This window comes from Camelus dromedarius, chromosome 16 (assembly GCF_036321535.1).
Source record: "Camelus dromedarius isolate mCamDro1 chromosome 16, mCamDro1.pat, whole genome shotgun sequence".
Taxonomy (NCBI): Eukaryota; Metazoa; Chordata; class Mammalia; order Artiodactyla; family Camelidae; genus Camelus; species Camelus dromedarius.
The window spans coordinates 49,664,394-49,686,738 of record NC_087451.1 but is presented as its reverse complement, the minus strand read 5'-3'; the positions used below and the strand labels follow the sequence as shown (position 1 = coordinate 49,686,738).

Genomic DNA, 22,345 nt, shown 5'->3' with positions numbered 1-22,345 from the left:
TGAGATGTTGCATACCGGAGCTGGGATTTGAACCCAAGTTCGCCTTGGGCCCTTTTTAACAAAATATTAGGTTGGAATGTATAAAGTTGACTTTAAAAAAATAGTAGTGTAATTAGGGGGAGTGGTATAGCTCAGTGGTAGAGCACATGCTTAGCATGCAGGGAAGTCCTGGGTTCAATCCCCAGTACCTTCATTAAAAAAAAAATTAGTAATATCATGCAGTTCAATCTAATGCTTTTTAGTAGTCAGTCCTACCACTGATCTTCATTTTCAAGAATTTCCTTTTGGTCTTTTATACATCTTTTTATAATTGGGACCATAAAATTTTATATCCTTTTTAAACTTTCTTTACATTATATCTCTTCTATTACTAGATGCTTCAACATCATTTTAATAGCTATGTCCATAGGATATATATTTATTTCCTTGTTGGACACATAGCTTGTGACCAATTTTTTGCTGTTATGCATAATATTGTAAAGAGCATCTCTATGTCCAAAGCCTTTTCCCTCTGTAACAATGTATTTTCAAGCACCAAACTCTCCTGTAGTTGCTCACTGGTCTCCCTCACTCATCTAAGCTGAAGACAGGGTCAGGTTAGTGTGTCTTCTGTTGTATCCCCAGCCTGCGTGCCACAGAACAGAGATTCGATAAATATTTGTGAAATAAATGAAGAAAAGAGTGTGGTTTAAAAAATTTTTATAATAAACAATAAAGTGAGAGGACCTGAGATCACAAAAGTGTTTTCTTTTTGGAAGGAAAGAAAGAACAGGCAGGCATGTGTCACAGTGGAAAGTCAAGCAGTCAAGCAGAAGACTCTGATGGAGTTTATCTCTTTAATCGCATATTCAATATCACTTTGTCTTCACCAAGAACCAGTCCAGAGCCCAGAGGGACTCCCATTGCCACATGGTCAACGTGAGTGCTCATTTAGTCTTTAAACATTTTTGGGGCACAGACGTATGTGCCAGGCAGCGTTATGGGTACGGAGGTTATAGCTATAAACAAAGCAAACCATTCTGCTTTCATGTAGCTCACCTTCAAGTCGGGGAGACAGAAAATGCTATAACAGGAAAACAAATTGAGTAAGGGGAGAGAGAGGGATGGAGTTTGCATTCTAAATAAAATGCAAGCACCCAACAGAGATCCGGAGGGTTGAAAAATTCAGTTGTGAAATCCGAAGAGCCTGAATAAACACAAGACAGTCGAGTGCTTACTTTTTATATCATTACCTGGAGCACTGAGTGACTAGCCAGAGGGTTAGTCACAACGACAATTGAAGGGATTAGGGTGACATCTGTTGGAAATTTGATTTGAACATTGGGGTGCCACTCTATTGAACTAGAGTTTTAAAATTAGGTTCAAAAGTCTAAAACTTCTATTTCCGTTAGTTATACCTAAATCAATCACATAAAGGATTCTTTTATAAAGTGTCTGGGTATTTTTCCTCTTGAGTTCATTTCTTAATTACATTTCATCTCAATCTATGTAATCAATTGTCCAATTAATACCATCTCTCCCTGTATAACATTTTCTATCTCACCAATCATTTACATAATTTCCTTTTTACAAGTACCTTGTAAGACTGGTACTGTGAGCTTTATTTTGCAGAAGAGAAGACTGTTCTTGCAGAAGTAAACTGAGATACACATTTATAATATGTTGCAGGGTTGGAGTATGAGCCCAATTCTGATTCCAGTTCTCAATTTGTGTATGCTGTTTTTATTTTGATAATTTGCCTAATTTAATTGTATGCAATACTGAAAAAAAAAAAACAACTAAAAGGTAAGCTAAAAGTAGGGGGGAAAAAGTCCAAAACTTATCCCAGACTAAGGACCAATTATATTTCCTCCACAAAGTAACACTGGGGAAGGGGGAGCAATCAGATATGTCGTGTGCTCCAGCCTGAATAATCTATCCAAGAACTGGCAGCCCTTTCGTGGGAGTCCTGGCTACGTTTGAGGAGGTGAGCATCTTTGAGGACTAAATAAAGTAGATCATATCACTAAGTAAACATTCAAATCTAATGCAATGCCTATCTAATTCAAATGACTTGGAGAATTAAACTTTTAAGGAAATTTTCATTGAAGTGTATCAAACATACAGAAAAGTGCCCAAATAATAAGCCCACAGTTTGATGAATTTTTATCACCTTGAATCATTTTATCTGCTTTTGTACTTTACATCAGTATGTGGCTTCTTTCGCTCAACATTATGTTTGTGAGATTCATCCACGTATTTGATTCATCCATTCCAATACATCCATTGCTGGGTGTAGCTGAAGTTCGTTCAACAGATGCATAGACTTTTGACATTTGAGATATTTCCGATTTTGGCTAGTATGAATAATGCTGCTATGAACATTCTAGTATTAGGTTTAACCGTATGAAATTGCAGTTTTTGTAAATCAACAGCTGTCAGATGTCAGCAATTTTATACATACAGTTCAACCTATTACATGTCTTTCAGCGCACGTATGTTTGCATTCTGTTGAATAGATACCAACAGGTGGGACTGCTGTGGTCATCTTGTAGGTGTAGGTTCAGCTTCTGGAGACACTGCCAAATGGTCTCCCCAGGAGATTCTACCATCCTACCAGTCCATGCTTCCATCAGCACGCATGAGAGTCCCACGTCCCTGCCGATCCACAGATCACTCAGTATCATCTTTTTGTCCTTCACTATTCCCACAGGTGTGTAATGGTATCACAGTGTGGGTTTTAATTTGCGTTTCCCTGGTGACTCATAAAGGTGAGCACGTTTTCATCTGGTCCATTGGTCATTAGAATAGCTTCTTGAAGTAAAATACCTATCCAAGTCTTAGGTCCATTTTTTCAGTCGGTTTGCTTGCCTTTTTCTTATTAATTTGTAGGTACTTTAAGTCCAGTCTAGATACAAGTTCTTTGTTACATGTATAGCAAATATCTTCTTTCTCTCTCGGGCTTGGGCTTGCCTTTTCACTGGTGTCTTTTAACAAAGAGACGTTCTTAAAAGAGGTCTAATTTGTCTATTTTTTTCCTTTATGGTTAATGCTTTTCATCTCCTGTTTTAGCAATGTGCCCATCTCAAGGCCATGAAGCTGTGCAGCACGAATTTTTAATGCTCTTCCTAAACAAAATTAACCTTTGGGATGTTATATATGTAATCATTCATTAATTTTTTTTTAACAAACACGGAATCCCTATACGTGCCAGGCAATGTGCTAGACATTATAAGGGATATAATTATGTCCTGAGTCCCTCATGCACTCTGGAGGCGTCTGAAGAGGCTTGGAGAGGTGACGTCACTTGCCCCAGTTGATGTTGTTAGTTTGCCAAGACTGGACACAGTGTTAAAACACAAGACTGACTGGTTCCAGAGTTTGAATGTAGCCATTGAACTCCTTTGCCTCTAGGAGGGATGTTGGGAAACCAGGGATAGATTTTTGATATATTCTACTTGGTAGCGTCCAGATCACCTTGGGAAAACAGAGTCAAATAAGGAGACAAAGACACATGGTCAAAAACAAAATCAAACAAAAAAATCTTATAGTTCAAGACCGTATGTACTATGAGTGAAATTTGAGTCAAGTGCTTAAGAAAAGGGAGAGGATGCTTCTGGCTCAGGAGACAGGGGTCTTCTCAGGGCACCCTTGTTGGCCCTTAAAAGGTGAGCAGAATTCAGACCCTTTTAGGGAGAAGGCATCCTGGGGAAAGGGACCGGCAGGCACAAAGGCACAGAGGTGAGACAGCACTCTGAGTGGGTGTCAGTCCGGAAGTGATCAGCTCCATGTAACAGAACACCGATCTAAACGTGGCTTACACAACAAGGTCAGTTACTCCCCACCGAACCAAAAGTCTGCAGGTAGGTGGTTTCAGGGTTGGTCCGGCAGTTAAACAATGTCCTCAAGTCCTGTCCTTCTTGCCCTTGTCAGCATTGCCTGTCCACGGAGACGTGGCTGCTCCTTTGAGCTCATCGTCCCAGGATCAGAGCCACAAGAAGGAAGCAGAGGGGCTGCTTCCTGCTCCCCCCCCCAACACATTGCTCCCACTCTTCCTCAGGGTGTAAAATCTTTCCCTCCGAGGCCCCAAACAGAACCACACCCGTTCTTATCTTAATGGTTAGCCAAGGGAAACGGGATGACCATGACTGAAGACATGGCCACCTGCCTACAGCCAGGCTCGCCAGCACTGTGGGTGTCCAGTGCCACTGTGGGTACCTGGTGGCGAGAGGAGAGAAAGAGCTGGAAGAGAAGGGTGAGGCCCCTCCACTGGGCAGGAGCTGGACGTTCAGTCAGCACTGGGGCCAGGACAGGGAAGGTGTGTGCGAAGGACAGGGAGGGGGCTAGGCTGACAAGCTAACAAAATTGGGGGTGGGAGGGTGGGGGATGGGGGGAGGTATTGCAAGAGCCCACGTGGGAGACAATGAGGCTCAGATTAAAGTGGCAAAGAAGAGGTAAAAAAGACATTTTGCAAGTAAGGCTGATAGAATTTCATGTGTTTTAAACGGCAAGATGCCACACGAGAGTGAATCATGAAATGAATATCAATTTAGTGGTTCCAACTGATGAAATTAAAGTTATATTTTAAGAAAGGGCAAGAAAAAATTTCACATAAAATTCTTTCTCTGTGTTTGTTTGGGCCGCCTCCCTCACTCACATGCACGGTGCACCTGCATTACACATTAACCAGAGCTCCTTAGAGATGGGCGTGCCTGCTCAGCTGTAAAAATCAAATTTGTTTTCTTTCCTCTGACACTAGCAATGTAACTTCTTAAAAGAATAGTGTTCTTACCCAGCTCTGTAGGGGGTCACAGTGACTTGCTGCTCGCTTTGCGCTTTCCTGGACTCTATCCTTGGCGAACTGTATGTAAAATATCAGTATGTCATTTTAATGTACGATCCTTTGTCTCAAAAATGTATACGACTATGCCTTCGACTTCTAACAGGTGGAACAGTTCTCAGAGCTTTCTGAGAATCTGAGAATAACCCTCAGTTTGGCTCCAATAAAATTCCATTTTTTTCTTCTCAATTTGATAGTTAATTAAATCTTCGACAACACAATTAACCCAGATATTTTTTTAAAAAATCTTTTTCCTCCTCAACATCCTATATGTCCTGTCTCTCTAACTTGACTTTGTCCTGTTTCCTTTTAAATCTCTCTGAACATTACTTCTCCATCTTTTGGGGCATCTGAATCCTCTACCCACCCCCAGTGCTGGTCCTCCCAGGTTCTCTCCTTGGCTTCCCGTGCTTTTCTCACACTACCCATCTCCCTGGCCCCACCCATGGTTTCTCACGGGATAATGTGGCATCTATTTACGGTGATGACCTCTGAATCTATACCCCAGCACAGTCTTCTCCCTTAGATATCTATCCATCTACTAGACATCGCCACCTGATGTCCCATGGGTTTAAAAACCAATCAGTGTTGTTAAAAAACAAAGAGAATAGAAAATGTCAAGGTGTATCCTATATAAAAACACAAGTATTTTTTAAATGATTATTTGTTTGGTTTTGATTTACTGGGGATTGAACCTCGGACCTCGTGCATGCTAAGCAGGTGCTCTACCACTGAGCTGTATCCTCCCCTCAAAACACAAGTGTTTTTTAATGAAACCTTTGTTTCACAGTACATCAGTGTGTCCTGGGTCATGGTCAAAAAGTCTGGAAAACACAGGAACTAGATAACAGGCTAGACATAATGCGAGCAGTGGGGGGGAGCCAGGGACATCTGCCTCTGGACAACAAAAACAGGGAAGTGACAAGCTGGTTTCTGGGGAAGAGGACGACTTTCATTTTGAACCCACTGATTTCTGACTTACAGTAAATCACACCTAGTGGTTGCTTCTTTCCTCACCACTTCTAGAATCCGGTCAAAGTAATTATGAATGAATGTGCTGAGGAATGAGGGAGTTTCCCCGTTTCCCCTAGAGGTCATTAATAATTAGCTCTGAAGAAGAGGTAATGCCTCAATAGAGGAAGTAACACTTATTGAACCCTTATTAAATGCCAGGCTCTCTGCATCCCGTTTCTAAGGAGAAATCCTCTTAGCAGGATTTCTTAGTGGTGTGACGCAGGTACCACTATCTCCATTTCACAAATGAGGAAGCTGAGGTTCAGGGAGGATGAGAAACTATCTAAGCTCGGGCAATTAGCAAGTCACTGTTGCCTCTTGCCAGTGAACCACATCACCTCCGAGATCATCCATCACCAGGGTTTCTTACAGCCTCCTGTGTTGCTTGTCTAGGGCTGCTGTAACAAGTTACCACAAATTGAGTGGCGTAAGACAACAGAAATTTATTCTCTCTCAGTTCTGGAGGCTGGAAGCCTGAAATCAAGGTGCAAGCTGGGTTGGTTTCTTCTGCAGGTGAATCTGTTCCATGACTGTCTCCTAGCTTGTGGTGTGTGTGAGACCTGGAGTGACCTCAGGCCTTGGCTTGTAGGTGCATCATTCCAATCTCTGCCTCCAAGTTCACACACATTCAGATAGTCCTCTTCTTATAAGGACACCAGTCATATTGGATTAGCAGCCCCCAACCCAGTACAGCATGACCTCATTTTAGTTTCAACTAATTATGTTTGCAATGACCTTATTTCCAAACAAGGTTACGTTCTTTTTTTTTTCCTGGAGGGATTGAACCCAGGACCTTTTGTATGCTAAGCACGCACTCTGCCGCTGAGCTATACCCTCCCCTCCAAATAAGGTCACATTCTGAGGTATTGAGGGAAGGACTTCAACAATCTTTTTTGATGGATGCAGTTCAACTCCTAAAACCTCATTAAGGGAAATTGTTTCCCACTGATTTGGAGGATTTTGCACAAAAAGTTGACTTTATTTCTTGTTAGATTCCCAAGTTCCCCAGAAATTGGCAAGAATCTTAAAGTGTGTGCCCTATGACTAATAATTCCTTTCCCTGTATATAAACTCTAGTGAAATTCACACATATGAGCACAAGGACATTCCAAGAATAATCATTGTAGCCTTGTTTGCAATAGAGTAAAACTGAAAACAACATACATAATAAGAGTAAACAAATTTTGTTTCAGTAGTGCAAAGAAATTCTATACAGCAATAAAATCAATAAACCAGGAAAAAAAAATCCTAGAATTCCCACGAGTAGTTCTTATAAATACTTATGATTGGCTATGTTTCCACCTGGACAACACCTACACAGACACTGCTGCCTCATAAAAACACAAACCCCACCCCCTTTCCCTCCAAAAGCTACCTCTCTCCTGACTTCCCTGTTTTTCACACAGTTAGCTAAAGATTCTTTCCCATAAAGAATCCTCTTCTTTCCATTCTCCTTAAACCTCTGCTGGGCTGCACTCCCCCTAGGCCTGCAAGCCCTGTACTTGTCCTGCCTCAAGTTCAAAGAAAGAGCCCGGAGTCAGCAACAGAGACATGAATGGTTTAATGGATAGGGGACCTTACATGCCTGAAGCAGAAGGGTTCTGGAGCAACACCTCACCATGGTGGCAGAAGTCTTCCTTGGTGGGGGGAAGAGGGGAGGGAGATTACCAGTTATACAGTGAATTGAATCAGGTTGGCTCATCAGTTACCAGGGAAACCAGTAGAGGAACCCACCTCTCACCACCCCTTTGATAAACTATCATAGTGGAGATGTTCTCATTCATAGATTAGAACAAACACTAGCTGGGGCTGGGGGCAGGTATGTAGGCATTTACTCATTAGGCTCTATGATTAAGAGGGAAGGTCAGCCTTGTGAGTAGGGTGCAGGGTTGAAGCAGAGACTGGTCTAGCAGGGGATGGACAGAGAGCAAGAGAACAGCCATCTTGGGTGACATGATCATGCAACCTCCCGGTTCAATTTCCTTCTAGTTGCCTGTCCCTTGAGAAGACACACTACTGTTCCGACTCCTCTCCTTGTTCCTACGCTCTTCACCTCCAACCCAGACTCACACTTCGACATATGGCTAATTTTCTAGAAACACACCTCAAATCTGAGTCCACAAAATTCCCAGTGGCTTCTGGCTACCTAGTGGAGCTCTTCAACTGCTCCATTCCACATTCAAGGCCCAATCAAACTTGGCGCCAGCCTCATCTCCCTCCATCCCTTCCACATGGGATACTGCTCGGACTTTCGACTTTCCAGGCCCAGTGCCAAAGCCACCTCCTCCTACCTCGCCCTTCCCTTCACACTCTTTCTGTGTTGAGCTCCTGAAACACCTCGCATCTCGCCCAGTTACTCCATTACACCCGATGTTATGTGTGTCCCTGACTGCGCTCCCCAACCAGGCTCTCCTCCTTGTGCCCCAGGCAGGGCCCCAATGGGAACTCATCAACCTATATGCCGAGATAATAAACCAGAGAGGCTCCGCAAAGAAGGGATCTTGTCAACTACAGCCTAAAACCGGCCCAGGTGTTTTCTTCCCAGAGATTAGACTCAGCTGCCTTTAGGGGCAAGTTGGGACGAGACTGTTTCCCAAACGCAGCGAAATAAGCCTGCGGCGCCCCACCGCCTGGGGGCGTAGGAGCACCGGGCCAGGCGTCCCACCCACCGCCCAGAGCGAAGCATCTAGTACCTGGCCGGAACGCCGCTTCCACCCGAACCTTTCCGCTGAAAGGCCGGGCCCTTTTGGGTGAAGCACACAGGAACCGGAAGTCAGTGGCGGAAGACTGATCCGTGGGAGCCTCGTCGAAGATGAACGTCATTGGTCTCCTCTCAGCGGGAGGTAAGGTGTCTGCGACACCAGGTGAATTTCCCGTCTTCCCTTAGTCCCTGGCTCTGGAGTATTTCCTCCCTCAGGTCCTATGTCCACATCTCCCTCTTGGAGTCCGCTCTGAGTTGGTTCTGGTCGTCGAGCCTCGCAGCGATTGTGCTTCCTTCCCTGGGTTAGGGGTCCGCGGGCGGCTCCTGGGACTGGGCCGAGGGCGGCGGGTTCACATTCTAACGGCTGCTTGCTTCTGGCTGCGTTGTTTCCCTGTGGCCGCGATGTCGGAGTGACTTTCATTGGTTTTACAGAGTTGCTCCTTACATGGTTTTTCTTTTGCTTGTAGAAATATAGTCATGGAAGAATCTTGTAAAGTGTACGGAAGAAGATAAAAACCTTCGTTAAATCTGCCACTCACTCAGATAAAACGTTTCTTATAAACGTATAAAATTTAGTTTTCATTGGTTCCACTGGGTGAGAAAGAAACTAGTGAAGATAAATATTGTTAAAGAGAACTATTAATTACAAAAAGATTTCCCTAAGGTTAAAATTTTTAAAAACGTAACGCAGTTGAAATCATTGTTTTAAATACATGCTTCTTGATGGACATAAAATAAGATTTCTGGGTAGTAAAATGTAGGACTTATACACAAAAATCAGAAGATATCTCCTGTGAATAGGGTCCACTAGTTCTTAAATTATGGGAAAGTCAATGTCACTTTGCAAAGGTTCTGTTTAGGCCGCTACTAAAACTAAAAGGAAGTACGACGTCTCAACTTACATTTTGCTAAATTTTCCTTTTAGGGAGGTGGAGATGTTTTCCATTTCTATTGGAGTCATCCTTATTCCAGACCTTACGTAATTCCTGCTGTCGGAAAAAAACCACTGCACCAAAGAAAATTATTCCCCATGTTGATTTTTCTCATGAAAATACAAAGGAGTCTGGAAAGGCACTTGACAAGCTCTTCTCTTCAGAACAGCAGGCTTCCATCTTGCATGTGTTGAATACAGCATCTAATAAAGAACTTGAAGCTTTCAGATTGCTTCGGGGAAGAAAGTCCATCAATATTGTAGAGCACAGAGAAAAGTTTGGGCCATTTCAGAATTTGGAGAGTTTAATGAACGTGCCCTTGTTCCGGTATAAAACTACCCTTAAAGTTTGTAAGTCCATTCTTTCACCAGAGACTGGAGGGAAAAAAAAAAAGTTACCGGAAAACCAGCTCTTGAGAAAGCTCATCAAACCGGAAGTAGGAAGAGAGAGACTTAAGGTATACCCCTTTTCTTAATGCCTCTTACACTGTTTGAGAACTTGCTTTGCAAAGCACTATTCTGGCCACCAAGACAGGGTTCTTCAGGCAGCTTATAGCTTAGTTGGTGGGCTCAGAGATACACATATAAATAGATAACCCATTATATGGTTAATCTCAAAGAATGAGATGTACAGGTAGTAAGTTAGCAATTTAGAGGCGAGAACTCTGCGTTTTGCCTGTTGGGGCAAGTTTATTGGAAGAACTCAGCCTGGATCGTGGAGAGAGAACTAGGCTAGCAAGAAGAGGAAGGCATTCTAAGAAGAAAGAACAGTTGATGTAGAGAAGTAGGTCTGTGCAAGATTTATTTAAGAGGAATGTTGAGATACCTGACTGTGTCTGAGGGCTATGTTGGGAGTAATGAGAAATGAAGATGCAAAGATGGGTTATAGCCAAGGAGTGACTTTAGAACATTATACTAGTCTTTCCAGCAGAATTTAAAGTTATTTTCTGTCTCCTCCATCTCCCTTTTAAAAAGCATTCTAAAAGCAAATCTTTTTTCAGTGTTGTCTTAAGAAGTAAATATTAGAATTACTTGGCGCAGCAAACATTTAAACTTGGAGGAATGAAACTTAGGTACTGTGTAACATTTGATAAAACATTCTCTTATCCTGTAATAATCAATTCTTTCTGGGCCAGTAGTTCTCAGTTTTGGGGGTATAATGGATACTCTCTGAAAATCTGATGAAAGCTATGGACCCTCTTTTCAGGAAAAAAATAATAACAGCACATATACATAGAACATTGCATATATTTTCAGAGGACTTGCAGATTTCATTAAGTTCACCCAAGGACTCCTGCTGCTGTTGGTCTGGAACATATCAACCAAATTTTACAGCAAAAACTATTTATACTCTGATTATAGTGGAGTTGTATTTTATTTAGAAGGCTAGGTTCTAAAGTCAGTTTGTGTGGAAAAACTACACAGTAGAGCCCTTGAAAAAAATCTGTTGCCCATTAACTACTGTGTGCAAACTGGTTCAGTAATTCTTATGCACACTAAAACTTGAGAATCATTGAGCTAAAGAAAAGAACCGAAAGAAGGCCTGCCTGTATTTTGTAGATGTGTGGGCATCCTAACTATTCTGCCTTTAATGGATATTTATCCATACCTTAGCAGTGAATGAAGATGGGTATAGAATTATAAATGTTCCTGTTTATCTGCTTCCCTACCTATAGAGCATATTATTTGCCCATATAAACTGAGTCATGTGGGAGTGATGTTATGTACCATATACCAGCCCAGACTTGACACAGAGCTAAAGCCACATATCCAATTATCTATTACCTATCTCCCCTTAGAAGCTGTGTAGGCAACCTGAAGTCAGTACCTTAAAAAATAATTTGTCTCCCTCGACTTCCCAAGATGATCTGCTTGCTGTCATTATCTTGATTAATGACGCCAGTCACTGAAGTAAAACGGGAATTTTCCTGGGCTCCTCCTTTATCCCTGTTTCTTGCCTTTCTCACTGTCAGTGACTTAGATTCTTCATACTTTGTCATATGACAGATATCTAACACAAATCTCTACCCTAAGCCTAGCTTCCTCGGGCCCCTCTGCCACAGAGCTGTCTGTGATCTTTCTGAAATGTAAATCTCAGGTATGCCAGAACGTTACATGCTTTGGTGGCTTCCAGCAGCTCTCATGATAAAGCAAGATATGTTTTGCAGAAAACTGCACACCCTTCTGCCCTTTTCCCACTTGCACGTTCTTTATTCCACTGCCTGGAAGGTGTCAGTCTGTATCTGCAGACATCTGGGTGAAATACCTCCCCGTGTACCATTTTACTGATTGTCTTAGTCCTCCAGCAAGTCTTCCTGACCATTTCTCCTCTCTACAGTGTAACTGTTGTATGGTGGCATTTCTTATAAAGTATGGTTATGTCCCTTGTTTCCCAGTGTCTCACACCTTCCCCAGCAACATTTGAATATTTGAATGCCTAGTTTGAGCTACCTGTTGAGAGCAAGTAAAAATTCTTTGCCTTTAAACTGACTGCTACTGTTTACCTTTTAATAATAATTACTCCTGTATTTAACAATTCTCAGTTCATACACTGTAAATGTATTTCTGTTACATACACTAATTGGGATTTCTGAGTTTGTAGCTTAAATTTTGTGTCTGTTAAAATGTTTACACTTGTAATAAAACCAGCCTTTTTTGTTTTAGGCAGTTAATAGTATCGTATCCATTGTTTCTGGTACTCGGAGAATTGCCTGGGCTCACCTTGATCGGAAATTGGCAGTGCTGGACTGGCAGCAAAATGAATGTTGCCAATTGATGAAAGGAACATACCCATCATCTGTCTATTTAGAAGAGGTAAGGCAGTTGCACCTCCAAATTCCTACCTGCTAGAACTCCTTGTGTAATCTTCTAGTCCTAAAAGGAATGTAAAAAAATGGTAAGGGTCGATTTTCTTCTGGTAATTATGACTCACACATTCCAATTATGTTTTCCATCACTTCTATGATTTTTTAAAAAAATTGAATCTTCATCTATTTCAAGAAATGCCTTATGAATCAAAGGCAGATACTGAGAGACTCTGGGTGTATTACTCTGAATGTTAAGAAACTTCATCAATAAATTCAGTAAAGTTGCAGGATACAAAATGAACATACAGAAATCTGTTGCATTTCTATACACTAACAACAGAATATTAGAGAAATTAAGGAAACCATCCCATTTACCATCACATCAAAAAGAATAAAGTACCTAGGAATAAATCTACCTAAGGAGGTCAAAGACCTGTACTCCAAACACTATAAGATGCTGATGAAATAAACTGAAGATGACACAGATAGATGGAAAGATGTACTGTGTTCTTGGATTGGAAGAATCAGTGTTGTTAAAATGACCATACCACCCCAGGCAATCTCTATCAAATGACAAATGGCATTTTCCCACAGAACTGAAACAAAAAAATGTTAAAATTTGTATGGAAACACAAAAGACCCCAAATAGCCAAAACAATCTTGAGAAAGAAGAACAGAGCTGGAAGAATCACGCTCCCTGACTTCAGACTATACTGCAAAGCTACAGTAATCAAAACACCACAGTACTGGTACAAAAACAGACACATAGATCAATGGAACAGGATACAGAGCCCAGAAATTAACACACACACACACTTACGGTCAATAATCTATGACAAAGGAGGCAAGAATATACAAGAGAGGAGTCTCTTCAATAAGTGGTGCTGGGAAAACTGGACAGCTACATGTAAAAAAATGAAATTAGAGTATTCTCTAAAACTATATACAAAAATAAACTCAAAGTGGATTAAAGACCTAAATGTTAAGACCAGATACTATAAAACTCTTAGAGGAAAACATAGGCAGGACACTCTGACATAAATCAGAGCAATATTTTTTGGGATCTGTCTCCTAGAGTAATGGAAACAAAAGCAAAAGTAGACAAATGGGACCTAATTAAACTTAAAGCTTTTGTACAGCAAAGGAAACAAAATGAAAAGACAACCTATGGACTGGGAGAAAATATTTTCAAATGATGCAACCGACAAGAGATTGATTTCCAAAATATACAAAGAGCTCATACAGCTCAATATCAAAAAACAAACCACCCAGTAAAAATAATGGGCAGAAGACCTAAATAGATATTTCTCCACAGAAGATATACAGAACGTCTACAAATAGTAAATGCTAGAGAGAGTGGAGAAAAGGGAACCCTCCTACATTGTTGGTATGAATGTAATCTGGTGCAGTCACTGTGGAGAACATTATGAAATTTCCTTAAAAAGCTGAAAAACAACAAGGTCCTACAGTGTAGCACAGGGAACTATATTCAATATCTTGTAGTAACCTATAATGGAAAAGAATCTGAAAACATTTATGTATATATGTATAACTGAATCACTTTGCTATACACCTGAACACTGAAAATCAACTATACTTCAATTAAAAAATAAAAATTAAAAAAGGAAGTTTTCATTACTTTATTTATGAAGCTCATTCTTCAGAACGCTATCACAGATTGTCTCATTTGAGGTTCAGAACCTCGGGAGATGCACAGTAATTATCACCCTGATGAAATCTATGAAACCTGGTTCAGTCAGGCATCTGATGTGGTCAGTTGCAAAGGTGATTGATTCTAGCCTCGTTATTCACACCCTGTGCTCTACCCTAGAAATTTTCAAAAGGTTAAGGAAACAGTTTTAAGTTGTCTAATCTTAAGGCCAATATAGATCTTAGAAATTAGGTACAGATGAAGAAACTAGTAATTAGGAGGATTAACTGACTTGTCTTAGCTCAGCTTGCTCCTGTTAGAACCACGACCAGAACTTGGCTGTCCTGACACCTCCATAAAGTGCTCTTTCAGTTACTTCAAAATTGTCAAAAGCAGTATAATGTAAGTTACATGGTTCTATTTTAAAAACAGAAGTGGGGCAGAGGTGGGGGCCAAACATTAAAACTTAATGAATATTTCTGCTCACTTATTTTATCTTGTTTTTGTTTTTGTTTTTGTCAAGATTTCTTCAGTCATTTCAAAGATGCCCAAAGCTGACTTCTATGTTCTGGAAAAAACAGGGCCTTCAGTTCAGAACTCATCTCTGTTTCCTGTACTGTTACATTTTCATATCGTGGAAGCCATGCTGTATGCCTTATTAAATAAGACGTTTGCCCAGGATGGCCAACATCAGGTGCTGAGCATGAATCGAAATGCCGTGGGGAAGCACTTTGAACTGATGATTGGTGACACGCGGACTAGTGGAAAAGAAATAGTGAAGCAGCTCCTCTCAGAGTCTGTCCTGAAAGAAGAGCCGCGGGTGTTCTTCCCGCCAGATAAGATAGTCCGCTACAGACAGCTGTTCTCATCTACTGAACAGTACAGAGCAGAAGAGTTATACGACTCATTATTACAAGCTGTTGCCTTCTATGAATTAGCAGTTTTTAACACTGAATCTTGAAATCTGAGGTTAGTATGTTACATGCTCTAATGTTGTATTAATTTATATGGTAGCTCTAAAGTTGTGAAACCAACTGTTTGGAACATCCATGTTAATGGAGTTAACACGTTTGAGTGTTTTTAGATGTTTAATGTCAGACTTTTGGCTACTGAATGATTTACACAATAATAAACCAAGGCTAAATCAGTAAATATGAGATTTTGTATCTTTTAGGTTTAAGTGTTAAAAAAATAAGATGCCCTCTAAACAGCCAAAACAAGAAACAAAGTTATCTTCTTTTAAAAGCAAATACCATCTGTACTAAAGGATTTGCATTATTATATTGTTAAAATAGGGAATAACGAGTTTTCTGGATGGTGCTCATCGTGGGAGTAAAGCTAAATATAATAGATAACACAACTTGCGGAATCCTCTTACTGTGTGAGTACAATGTGGGTTGATGCACTGCCTCCAAAAGGCAGTTTTCATTGGCTCAGTCTATTAAACCTAGAACAAACAGGCTTTGTCTAACAGGCTCATTTTTAAACTTTGAAATATTTTACTTAACAGACCATCTTTTGAGGAAAGTAGTACTTAGTATTTTTCCTCCACACCTCTCCATTTTCCATTACAGTTGCCTTAGGTCAGGCCCTCATTATGTTTAACCTATAATGAACCCAAGGCTCTGATGTCAAAGCATTGTCTTTTCTTTCCTTTAATCTAAAAGTGAAATACACTTGTTGGGAAAAAACCCACATAATCAGAAATATTTAAAATACATGGAAGCCCTCCCCTCCAGCACCTCAGCTCTTTTAGTGAGTCTGATATGCACTGTAGACTTGTGGCCATGCACGTGTAAACCTCTGCATATGTGACTGTATACATATGCATCTCTGCCTTGGAAATGCAGACACCCCAAACTTCACTTCTGGAATCATCCTCTTTCCTCCAGACCACCTCTTTTGCCACTGTTTTACACTTCGGTAAACAGTTTCACCAGCCACCCAGTTGTTCATGTCAGATGTGTGGCATTCTACCTCGCACATATTTCTGGAAATAACTGTAGTGAAAATGTATCTAAGTTAGACATTCACAGGATAAGATGCTAAGTACTGAAAAGTCATCAAAATTAGTTACTTTTATCACGAAAGTAAATCTTAAGTCTTACAGGAACTTACCACCTTTAAGAACTGAGAAAAAATGTTTTTCCCCAAATTAGCTAAACCTTAAAAAAAGATATTAAACGTGTCCCTATTAGGGAGGAAAATATCCTTATTATTTTCTTGACTTTTGATCAAATTAACAGGTAACTGATCTACAGGTAGTGAACGCTTGTATTCAGTAGAAAAAAATAAAACCATACACTTAAAAAAAAATGCCTTCCAAAAAAAAAAAAAGACTTCCATCTTATTCTCTCTTTTCTGCAGGGACGAAACCTGTAAGATATGGCCTATATCCAAGCCTATACAATATCCGTGTTTACCCAGATGATTACACCTGGAACTCCCATTTAAATATCGCAGTCTTTTAGCTTTAGCCTTTAATTGAATCAATACACTATCAATACAAGAAAGGTTGAACAAATAAGTGGTAAAAAATTTTGTGAATAGGTATACATTTGTATTATTCAACTACAAAATTAGGATCCTTAGCTTTTAAGGTGAGAATGTAATTTACTAGATAATATAATTGAATATTAAGCTAATATATAATTTAAACCCTTGAATTAGGAACCTATTTTTAAAGATACCTGATTATCTGATTGTAAAAATTTTAAGTACAATGTGGTTTTTAAAAATCTTGTAATTAAAAGTATATACTTTCTCCAAAAATATAACCTTAACTGGAAATGGCTATCATGTAGAAATCCTACAGTAGAATCATTCTTTGTTATAGTTTTAATGAATAGCAGTTTGTCCAAAATATTTATATTAACATCATTAATCTTTATGAAATAAAACATCAATGGTATAAAAATACAAGAAAAATATACAAGACAAATAAGGAGTTGTCAAAATATACAAGATATCACATTTGTATGGTTGCTAAAAAACATTTATGAAAACTACAATTCATAATCTTGATTTCACCTTGTCAGCATTCAGTGATTCACATGGTAAAATACACTGGATGAGTAAACTCAAATTTATCAGAAGATCTTACTTTTTGAAAAATGATGCATAATTTCTTCCCTAGGAAGTTTACTTACGTATTATATATGCTATTTTGTATTTCTGATTGTGTAAACTTATATTTTTAAAGATTATCACCTAGGTGATTCACATTCACAACTTGACAGAGGGCTGACACTTGGTTGGAGAGAGATGGATTAAGAATAACAGGAAAGGGGAAAATTATGGATTAGTTTAACATTGAAACACCTTTAGAAATATCTTAGTGAACTCTACCTACTAGAAACAGCTCACACAAGTTTAAAAAAAAAAATACTCCAACAAAGCTAAATCAGATAATACAGAAAATTCAGGAAAAAAATACTACCACAATCATAAATACAATTTGTAACTCAATTTTTTTTTCATTTAAAATATTTACACACTAATAAAATATACAAATAGTCTGTTTTAAATGTACAGTAAGAGAAATAAACTCTGCTATGAAAATCAATATAAAAAGGTGTCTTAAGGATCACATAACAATCTGTACAAGGCATTGTTAAGGTAGAATATTAAGGGAAGCCAGCTGCCAAAGTGTTCATAGTCTCTTTTGAAATGTTAAGGTGAATTCCTTCAAGATAGTGCAGAAACCTGTCAAAAATTACAAGGAAAAATACAATTTAATATTAATAGTTCCATGAGATGAGAATATTTATCAATCTTGAAATAGCTAACTAAAATGTTCTTTTTATAGAAACTTTACCTTCTTTTACTTTTTCCTTGTTCTTTTAGCTTCTCAGTACTACAAATGTTTCGGAGAGTTGGCAAGTATTCAATGATACTAGCTTGTCTATTACCCAGGTTCAGAAGAGATCGGCTAGAAAATACACTTTTAATGACTGCTGTCCTCTTCCAAGCACTGCTGTAAATGAAAAGTAATGCATTATCTTTTGATTTTAATGCCCAATAAAAATGTAACAATCCCATAAACAACCAGCTTCTGGTCTAGACTAGATTAACTATTCCAGAGTAACTTTCTGTATCATTTTCAACACATCAGTCACTACCCTACTGAAAAGACCTTAATAGCTACCTGCTATATGCACAGCAAATCCAAACCCTGTTATTCAAGAGTCTCCCAAATCTAGTCCCGCCCCCCACAGTGTCTCATTATTTTCTCTTCCAGCAATCAGGCTGGCCTCCTTAACTGTCTCATTAGAAACTACATTAATATTAAGGGATTAGCATGATCAATAATGCCCAGCATTTCAAAATTAGTAAGAAGAAATTAATAATTTCCCCTTTACCATTTATTATTAAAAAATAAAAAGCAAAAAGAAGTAAGACTTACTCTAAATTAGCAGCTGACTGACTAAAGTGTACATTGTTGCGCTTCTGTGAAACATAAAAAGTAAGCTCTTTTGTTGGATCTCTTCCTAATTTCTTGCAAGAATTCAGAGAGGTTTCCAATGCTTTTGAAATAGTAGAAGAACATTTAGTAAAGCTGAGAGCTTCTAGAGCTGCCTTTAATTCTCCAGAGCTTTGAGAAGTCCATCCATCACTGTTCTCGAGACTAAACTCATCACAAAGTCCACTTTTAACTTTTCCATCTGTCCAACCAAAATCATTTTTACCAAATTCCTTCTGTTCCCTTACATCAGTTAAAAGGGCATCTAAGAAGGACATGTTGTCCATGAACTCAGTGAGAGAATTTAAACACTGTGAAACAAGGCCAGAACTTATTTTTTCTGCTGGTGTTTTAGGAGGATGAGGAATAGATTCAGTATTTGACTGTAGACATCTGTTCAGTTTCTTTGTCTCTGGATTGCTTTTTTTGTCTCTGGCTTTGCTTTCTTCTGAATTTGAAGGCGATACAGAGGAAAGGCTAATAAGTTCATCAGAAAAGTCCAATTTGGTGTCAAATAAGTCACTGTCATCTAGAGTTACTATCTTTTTCTTACGTTTCTTTTTTTGTGACTTTTTCAATGGCTTCTCTCCTTCAGAATGTTTCCTAGCAAGACATTTCATATTTTTTGTTGCTGCACTGGTGTCCACACTTACTGATGAACCACAAAAGTTTTCAGTTTCTGGAATGATATCAACAGGTAATGGCAGAATGAACTCAAGATTACTATATAAGAAATCTACATTCTGCACGTGGAATTCTTTAAGAAGCTGGATGAGCTTATTCCATTCTTCCTTTGTTCTGATTTTGTGCTGAAAAACAATTTTGAGTAAAAAAATGTTGTAACAGCATACAGTCTGAACATTTTTCTACCCGTATAAATATAACGTCATTTCTATCTATCTTCAAAGTAATAAGCCCTTACCCCTCATAATTTTATTGATGTACACTTCCTTAATACATCAAAAAATAGATTTAGATTGTTAATTTGAAGAATTAAATTCTCTAATACTCAGTTATACCCTAATTCAATAATTAGAAGCTCATATGTTTAAAAACTACTGTTCTGGTGGGGAGGGTATAGCTCAGTGGTAGAGTGCATGCTTAGCATGCAGGAGGTCCTGGGTTCAATCACCAGTACCTCCATTAAAAATAAAAAATAATAAAATAAAAAAATTACAACAATAACTACTTGTTAGAAATAGTCTTTTTTTAATCTGAAATATTTCTTAAGTTCTATTCTAAATCTGCTAATACACATATAGAGCAATGCCTATGCACCATTTGTCAAAGTGGTATAATGTGCTGAAATCAGAAATCTTAAGTCTAAAAATTACTGGTAAATTTAAGTTAATCTTATGATTCAAAAGACAGAAGTTAGTGTTGAGAAAATGAAAAAGAAACATAAATTTAACACTTCAAACTAGACATTGAAAATACCTTCAAAAATGAAAATAAGTCTTCAGATGGCGAAAAAATGTTCTTAAGGCCAAACATGGTCTCAACACAGCCAGTGTCACATTTGGGAAGGTCTGCTGGATTCCTTTTAGTATTTTTAGGGTTATTTTTGGAATCAGAGTCCTCTTCAGAGCAAACAAGCTGTACATTTCTGCTATTTCCTCCTACAAAATTAGGAAAAGGAAATCTTAGCTACCCATATTTTTAAACAAATTGTAGCAAACAGTTATTTAAAATCCAAGATCCTTTGGCATCTTTTGGATCTAACTCCCATTTTGTTACTCTCTATATATGTATCTAATTCATAAAGTATAATACAAACATTATTTCCACATAGGTTAAATGAGGGTGGGACATGAGGTAGGCTTACAACACAATCCAATAGAAAAAAGTGCAAGGATGACCAGGCAAGTCCCAGAAGAAACACAAGTATCTAACAAACTTATAAAAAGATACGTAATTTCACCAGTAATCATGGAAATCAAAATAAGATACTATTCATTTTTCACCTTTTAAACTGGCAAAATTAAAATAATTGATAACCTGCTTTTGCCAGAGGTACAAGTAAAGGAACCTCAGACTCTTCATGGGCCCGCCAGACAGCCTCTGCTCTCCACGGCTCACAGGCTGTGCCCACCGTGTGAGGGCTCAGACCCCATGACAAAGCAAGGGCGAAGTGCAGGAGGGGACTGGCAGGGACAGTTGGGCAGGGCAGGGCGGGCAGTCCCTCTGCCTCAGTGGGAGCTTGCAGCGGGTGGGGGAATGAGAGCAACAAAGCTAGCAAAATGTCAAAAAACAAAAACAAAAAAACAAACAAAATCTCTTCGTGGGAGCAATTATCTTTGGAAGGCAACCTGGCAACACTTACCAAAATAAAAAATGTACATAGCCTTTGGCCCAGCAATCATACTTCTAGAATTCTCTTTGACAAGTACTCACAGATATGCTTAAGGATAATGTATAAAGATACTCACTGCATACTTTAATGACAAACTGAAGAAGGCTTAAATGTCCCCTAGTAGGTAATAGTTAATTATGTTACATTCACTTTCTATTATGGAATAGCATGCAGCTATGAAAAAGAGGACTAGAACTGTATGTACTGAGAATAAATTGTCAAGTTTAAAAAAAGCAAATTGCTTACTAAATATAGTATTGGTTAATTTTGCTAAATAAGTAGGTAGCAATATTTGTATATGCATAGATAAAGGTCTAACATTAGCTACCTTTAAGAACTGGGAAAGAGCTTTTACTTTTTACTTTATATACTTTTGTACTGTTTGAATTTCCAGTGTGTGTGTCTGATTTTTAAGGAATTAAATGCATTTTAAGATCTTCAAAAAAAAAGAAATAATGCCATACTTAGTTTCTGTCTTCTAAAAGTCCTTGATATAGCATTTTATATCCAATAATATGGTGATAGTTACTAACAATTTGTTTATAACAGGATATTTTCCATGTCTTATTTATCATGTTTACTTCTAAGAAACAGTTAAAACTACCAACTTAAACTGAATTAAATACTTTGAAAACTTGGAAAGAGAATAAAATGTTAAAATTTTATTTTATTTAATCAAATCAGAAAACCATTAAGGGATTAATATTACAGAACTTCACCTTTTTAAAATTTAAATATTTGTGTATTTCCCAGAGCAGGAACTGTAACTATAGAACTGGCTATGGAGCAAGGAAACCACAAACTATGAACTTCTTCAGGGAAGGAACCGTGTCTTACTCATATAAACACAGGACCTGGCATGAAGAAAGTCCTCAGCAAATGTCTGTGATTCAATTAGGTCACAATGACTGAAGACTGATAAGAAATAAAGCATTTCTGAAATAAAGTTCTTAGGAACGACAGAATTATAGACTAGTAAAGAAGCTAAAAGGGAACTTACAGTCATGGATAAATGACATATGGAAAAATCACTAACATGTTTTAATAAGTGGAAAAGGAAGTTGCTAAATAATATAATTCTATTTGTTTATAAGAAACTGTTTATAAATGTATAACCATTTGTTCCAGGTTCAATTTAAATGTATTTATCCACATTTAATGCTTACAAAACTTTTCATCAACAAAATTGATGTATGTATGTTTATTTTAAGATTAACATGGTATCCTGATGCTCAAGATTTGTATAATCTTTCAAATATTTTGGTACAACATATATTGTATATAGGGTCCCATTACAGAAATTTCTTTTGTAAGAAATCAACTTACGACAAAAGGATAATGGCCGTTCTTCTAAAAATCCACCTCCACTTCTAATCCAGAATTGTAAGTAAAGGATACTTTTCCTGATATCACAAGTATTTGCAGTTAACAATGTTACAAAATCTTTTACATCAGTTCTAAAATTTTCAGTCAAGCAGATCATCTGTAGGTAGCTGGCAACATTTAGCTGAGACAGAGGGAGAGGGAGAGAGGGAGAAAGAAAAGAAACATGGTCAATTGCAGAGTTAACAGAAGTACATCAATAACACATATCAAAAAGTAAGCCA

General features: G+C 38.4%; 2 protein-coding genes and 1 long non-coding RNA gene across 5 annotated transcripts in view; 1 reads left to right on the top strand and 2 right to left on the bottom strand.

Moving 5' to 3' along the window:
* Positions 1–1,205: 1,205 nt before the first annotated feature.
* LOC105088215 (uncharacterized) lies at positions 1,206–8,621 on the bottom strand. Its single transcript, XR_837078.3, has 3 exons — positions 8,527–8,621; positions 4,772–4,840; positions 1,206–3,456 (listed from the first exon to the last, which is right to left on the bottom strand). It is a non-coding gene; the product is annotated as an uncharacterized LOC105088215 (long non-coding RNA).
* Positions 8,595–22,070, top strand: TEFM (transcription elongation factor, mitochondrial). Of its 3 annotated transcripts, none has more exons than XM_031468322.2 (5): positions 8,595–8,697; positions 9,460–9,923; positions 12,130–12,279; positions 14,447–14,892; positions 21,492–22,070. In XM_031468322.2, exons 1-4 carry the CDS (start codon positions 8,646–8,648, stop codon positions 14,882–14,884), a joined length of 1,104 nt encoding a protein of 367 aa, XP_031324182.2. In that variant the 5' UTR covers positions 8,595–8,645; the 3' UTR covers positions 14,885–14,892; positions 21,492–22,070. The 3 variants fall into 3 exon arrangements, with proteins under 3 accessions (XP_031324182.2, XP_031324181.2, XP_010977318.3); XM_031468321.2 differs by lacking the exon at positions 21,492–22,070 and adding an exon at positions 15,219–15,283; XM_010979016.3 differs by lacking the exon at positions 21,492–22,070 and having other exon boundaries at positions 8,595–8,676; positions 14,447–15,283.
* Positions 16,781–22,345, bottom strand: part of ATAD5 (ATPase family AAA domain containing 5) — a 34,933-nt gene continuing 29,368 nt past the window's right edge. Inside the window, exons 19-23 of the mRNA XM_031468318.2 lie at positions 22,065–22,245; positions 19,823–20,004; positions 18,329–19,194; positions 17,741–17,899; positions 16,781–17,628 (exon numbers count right to left, since the gene is read on the bottom strand). Coding sequence (XP_031324178.2) covers positions 17,550–17,628; positions 17,741–17,899; positions 18,329–19,194; positions 19,823–20,004; positions 22,065–22,245 — 1,467 coding nt within the window. The 3' untranslated portion in view covers positions 16,781–17,549. The remainder of the gene's footprint in view (positions 17,629–17,740; positions 17,900–18,328; positions 19,195–19,822; positions 20,005–22,064; positions 22,246–22,345) is intronic.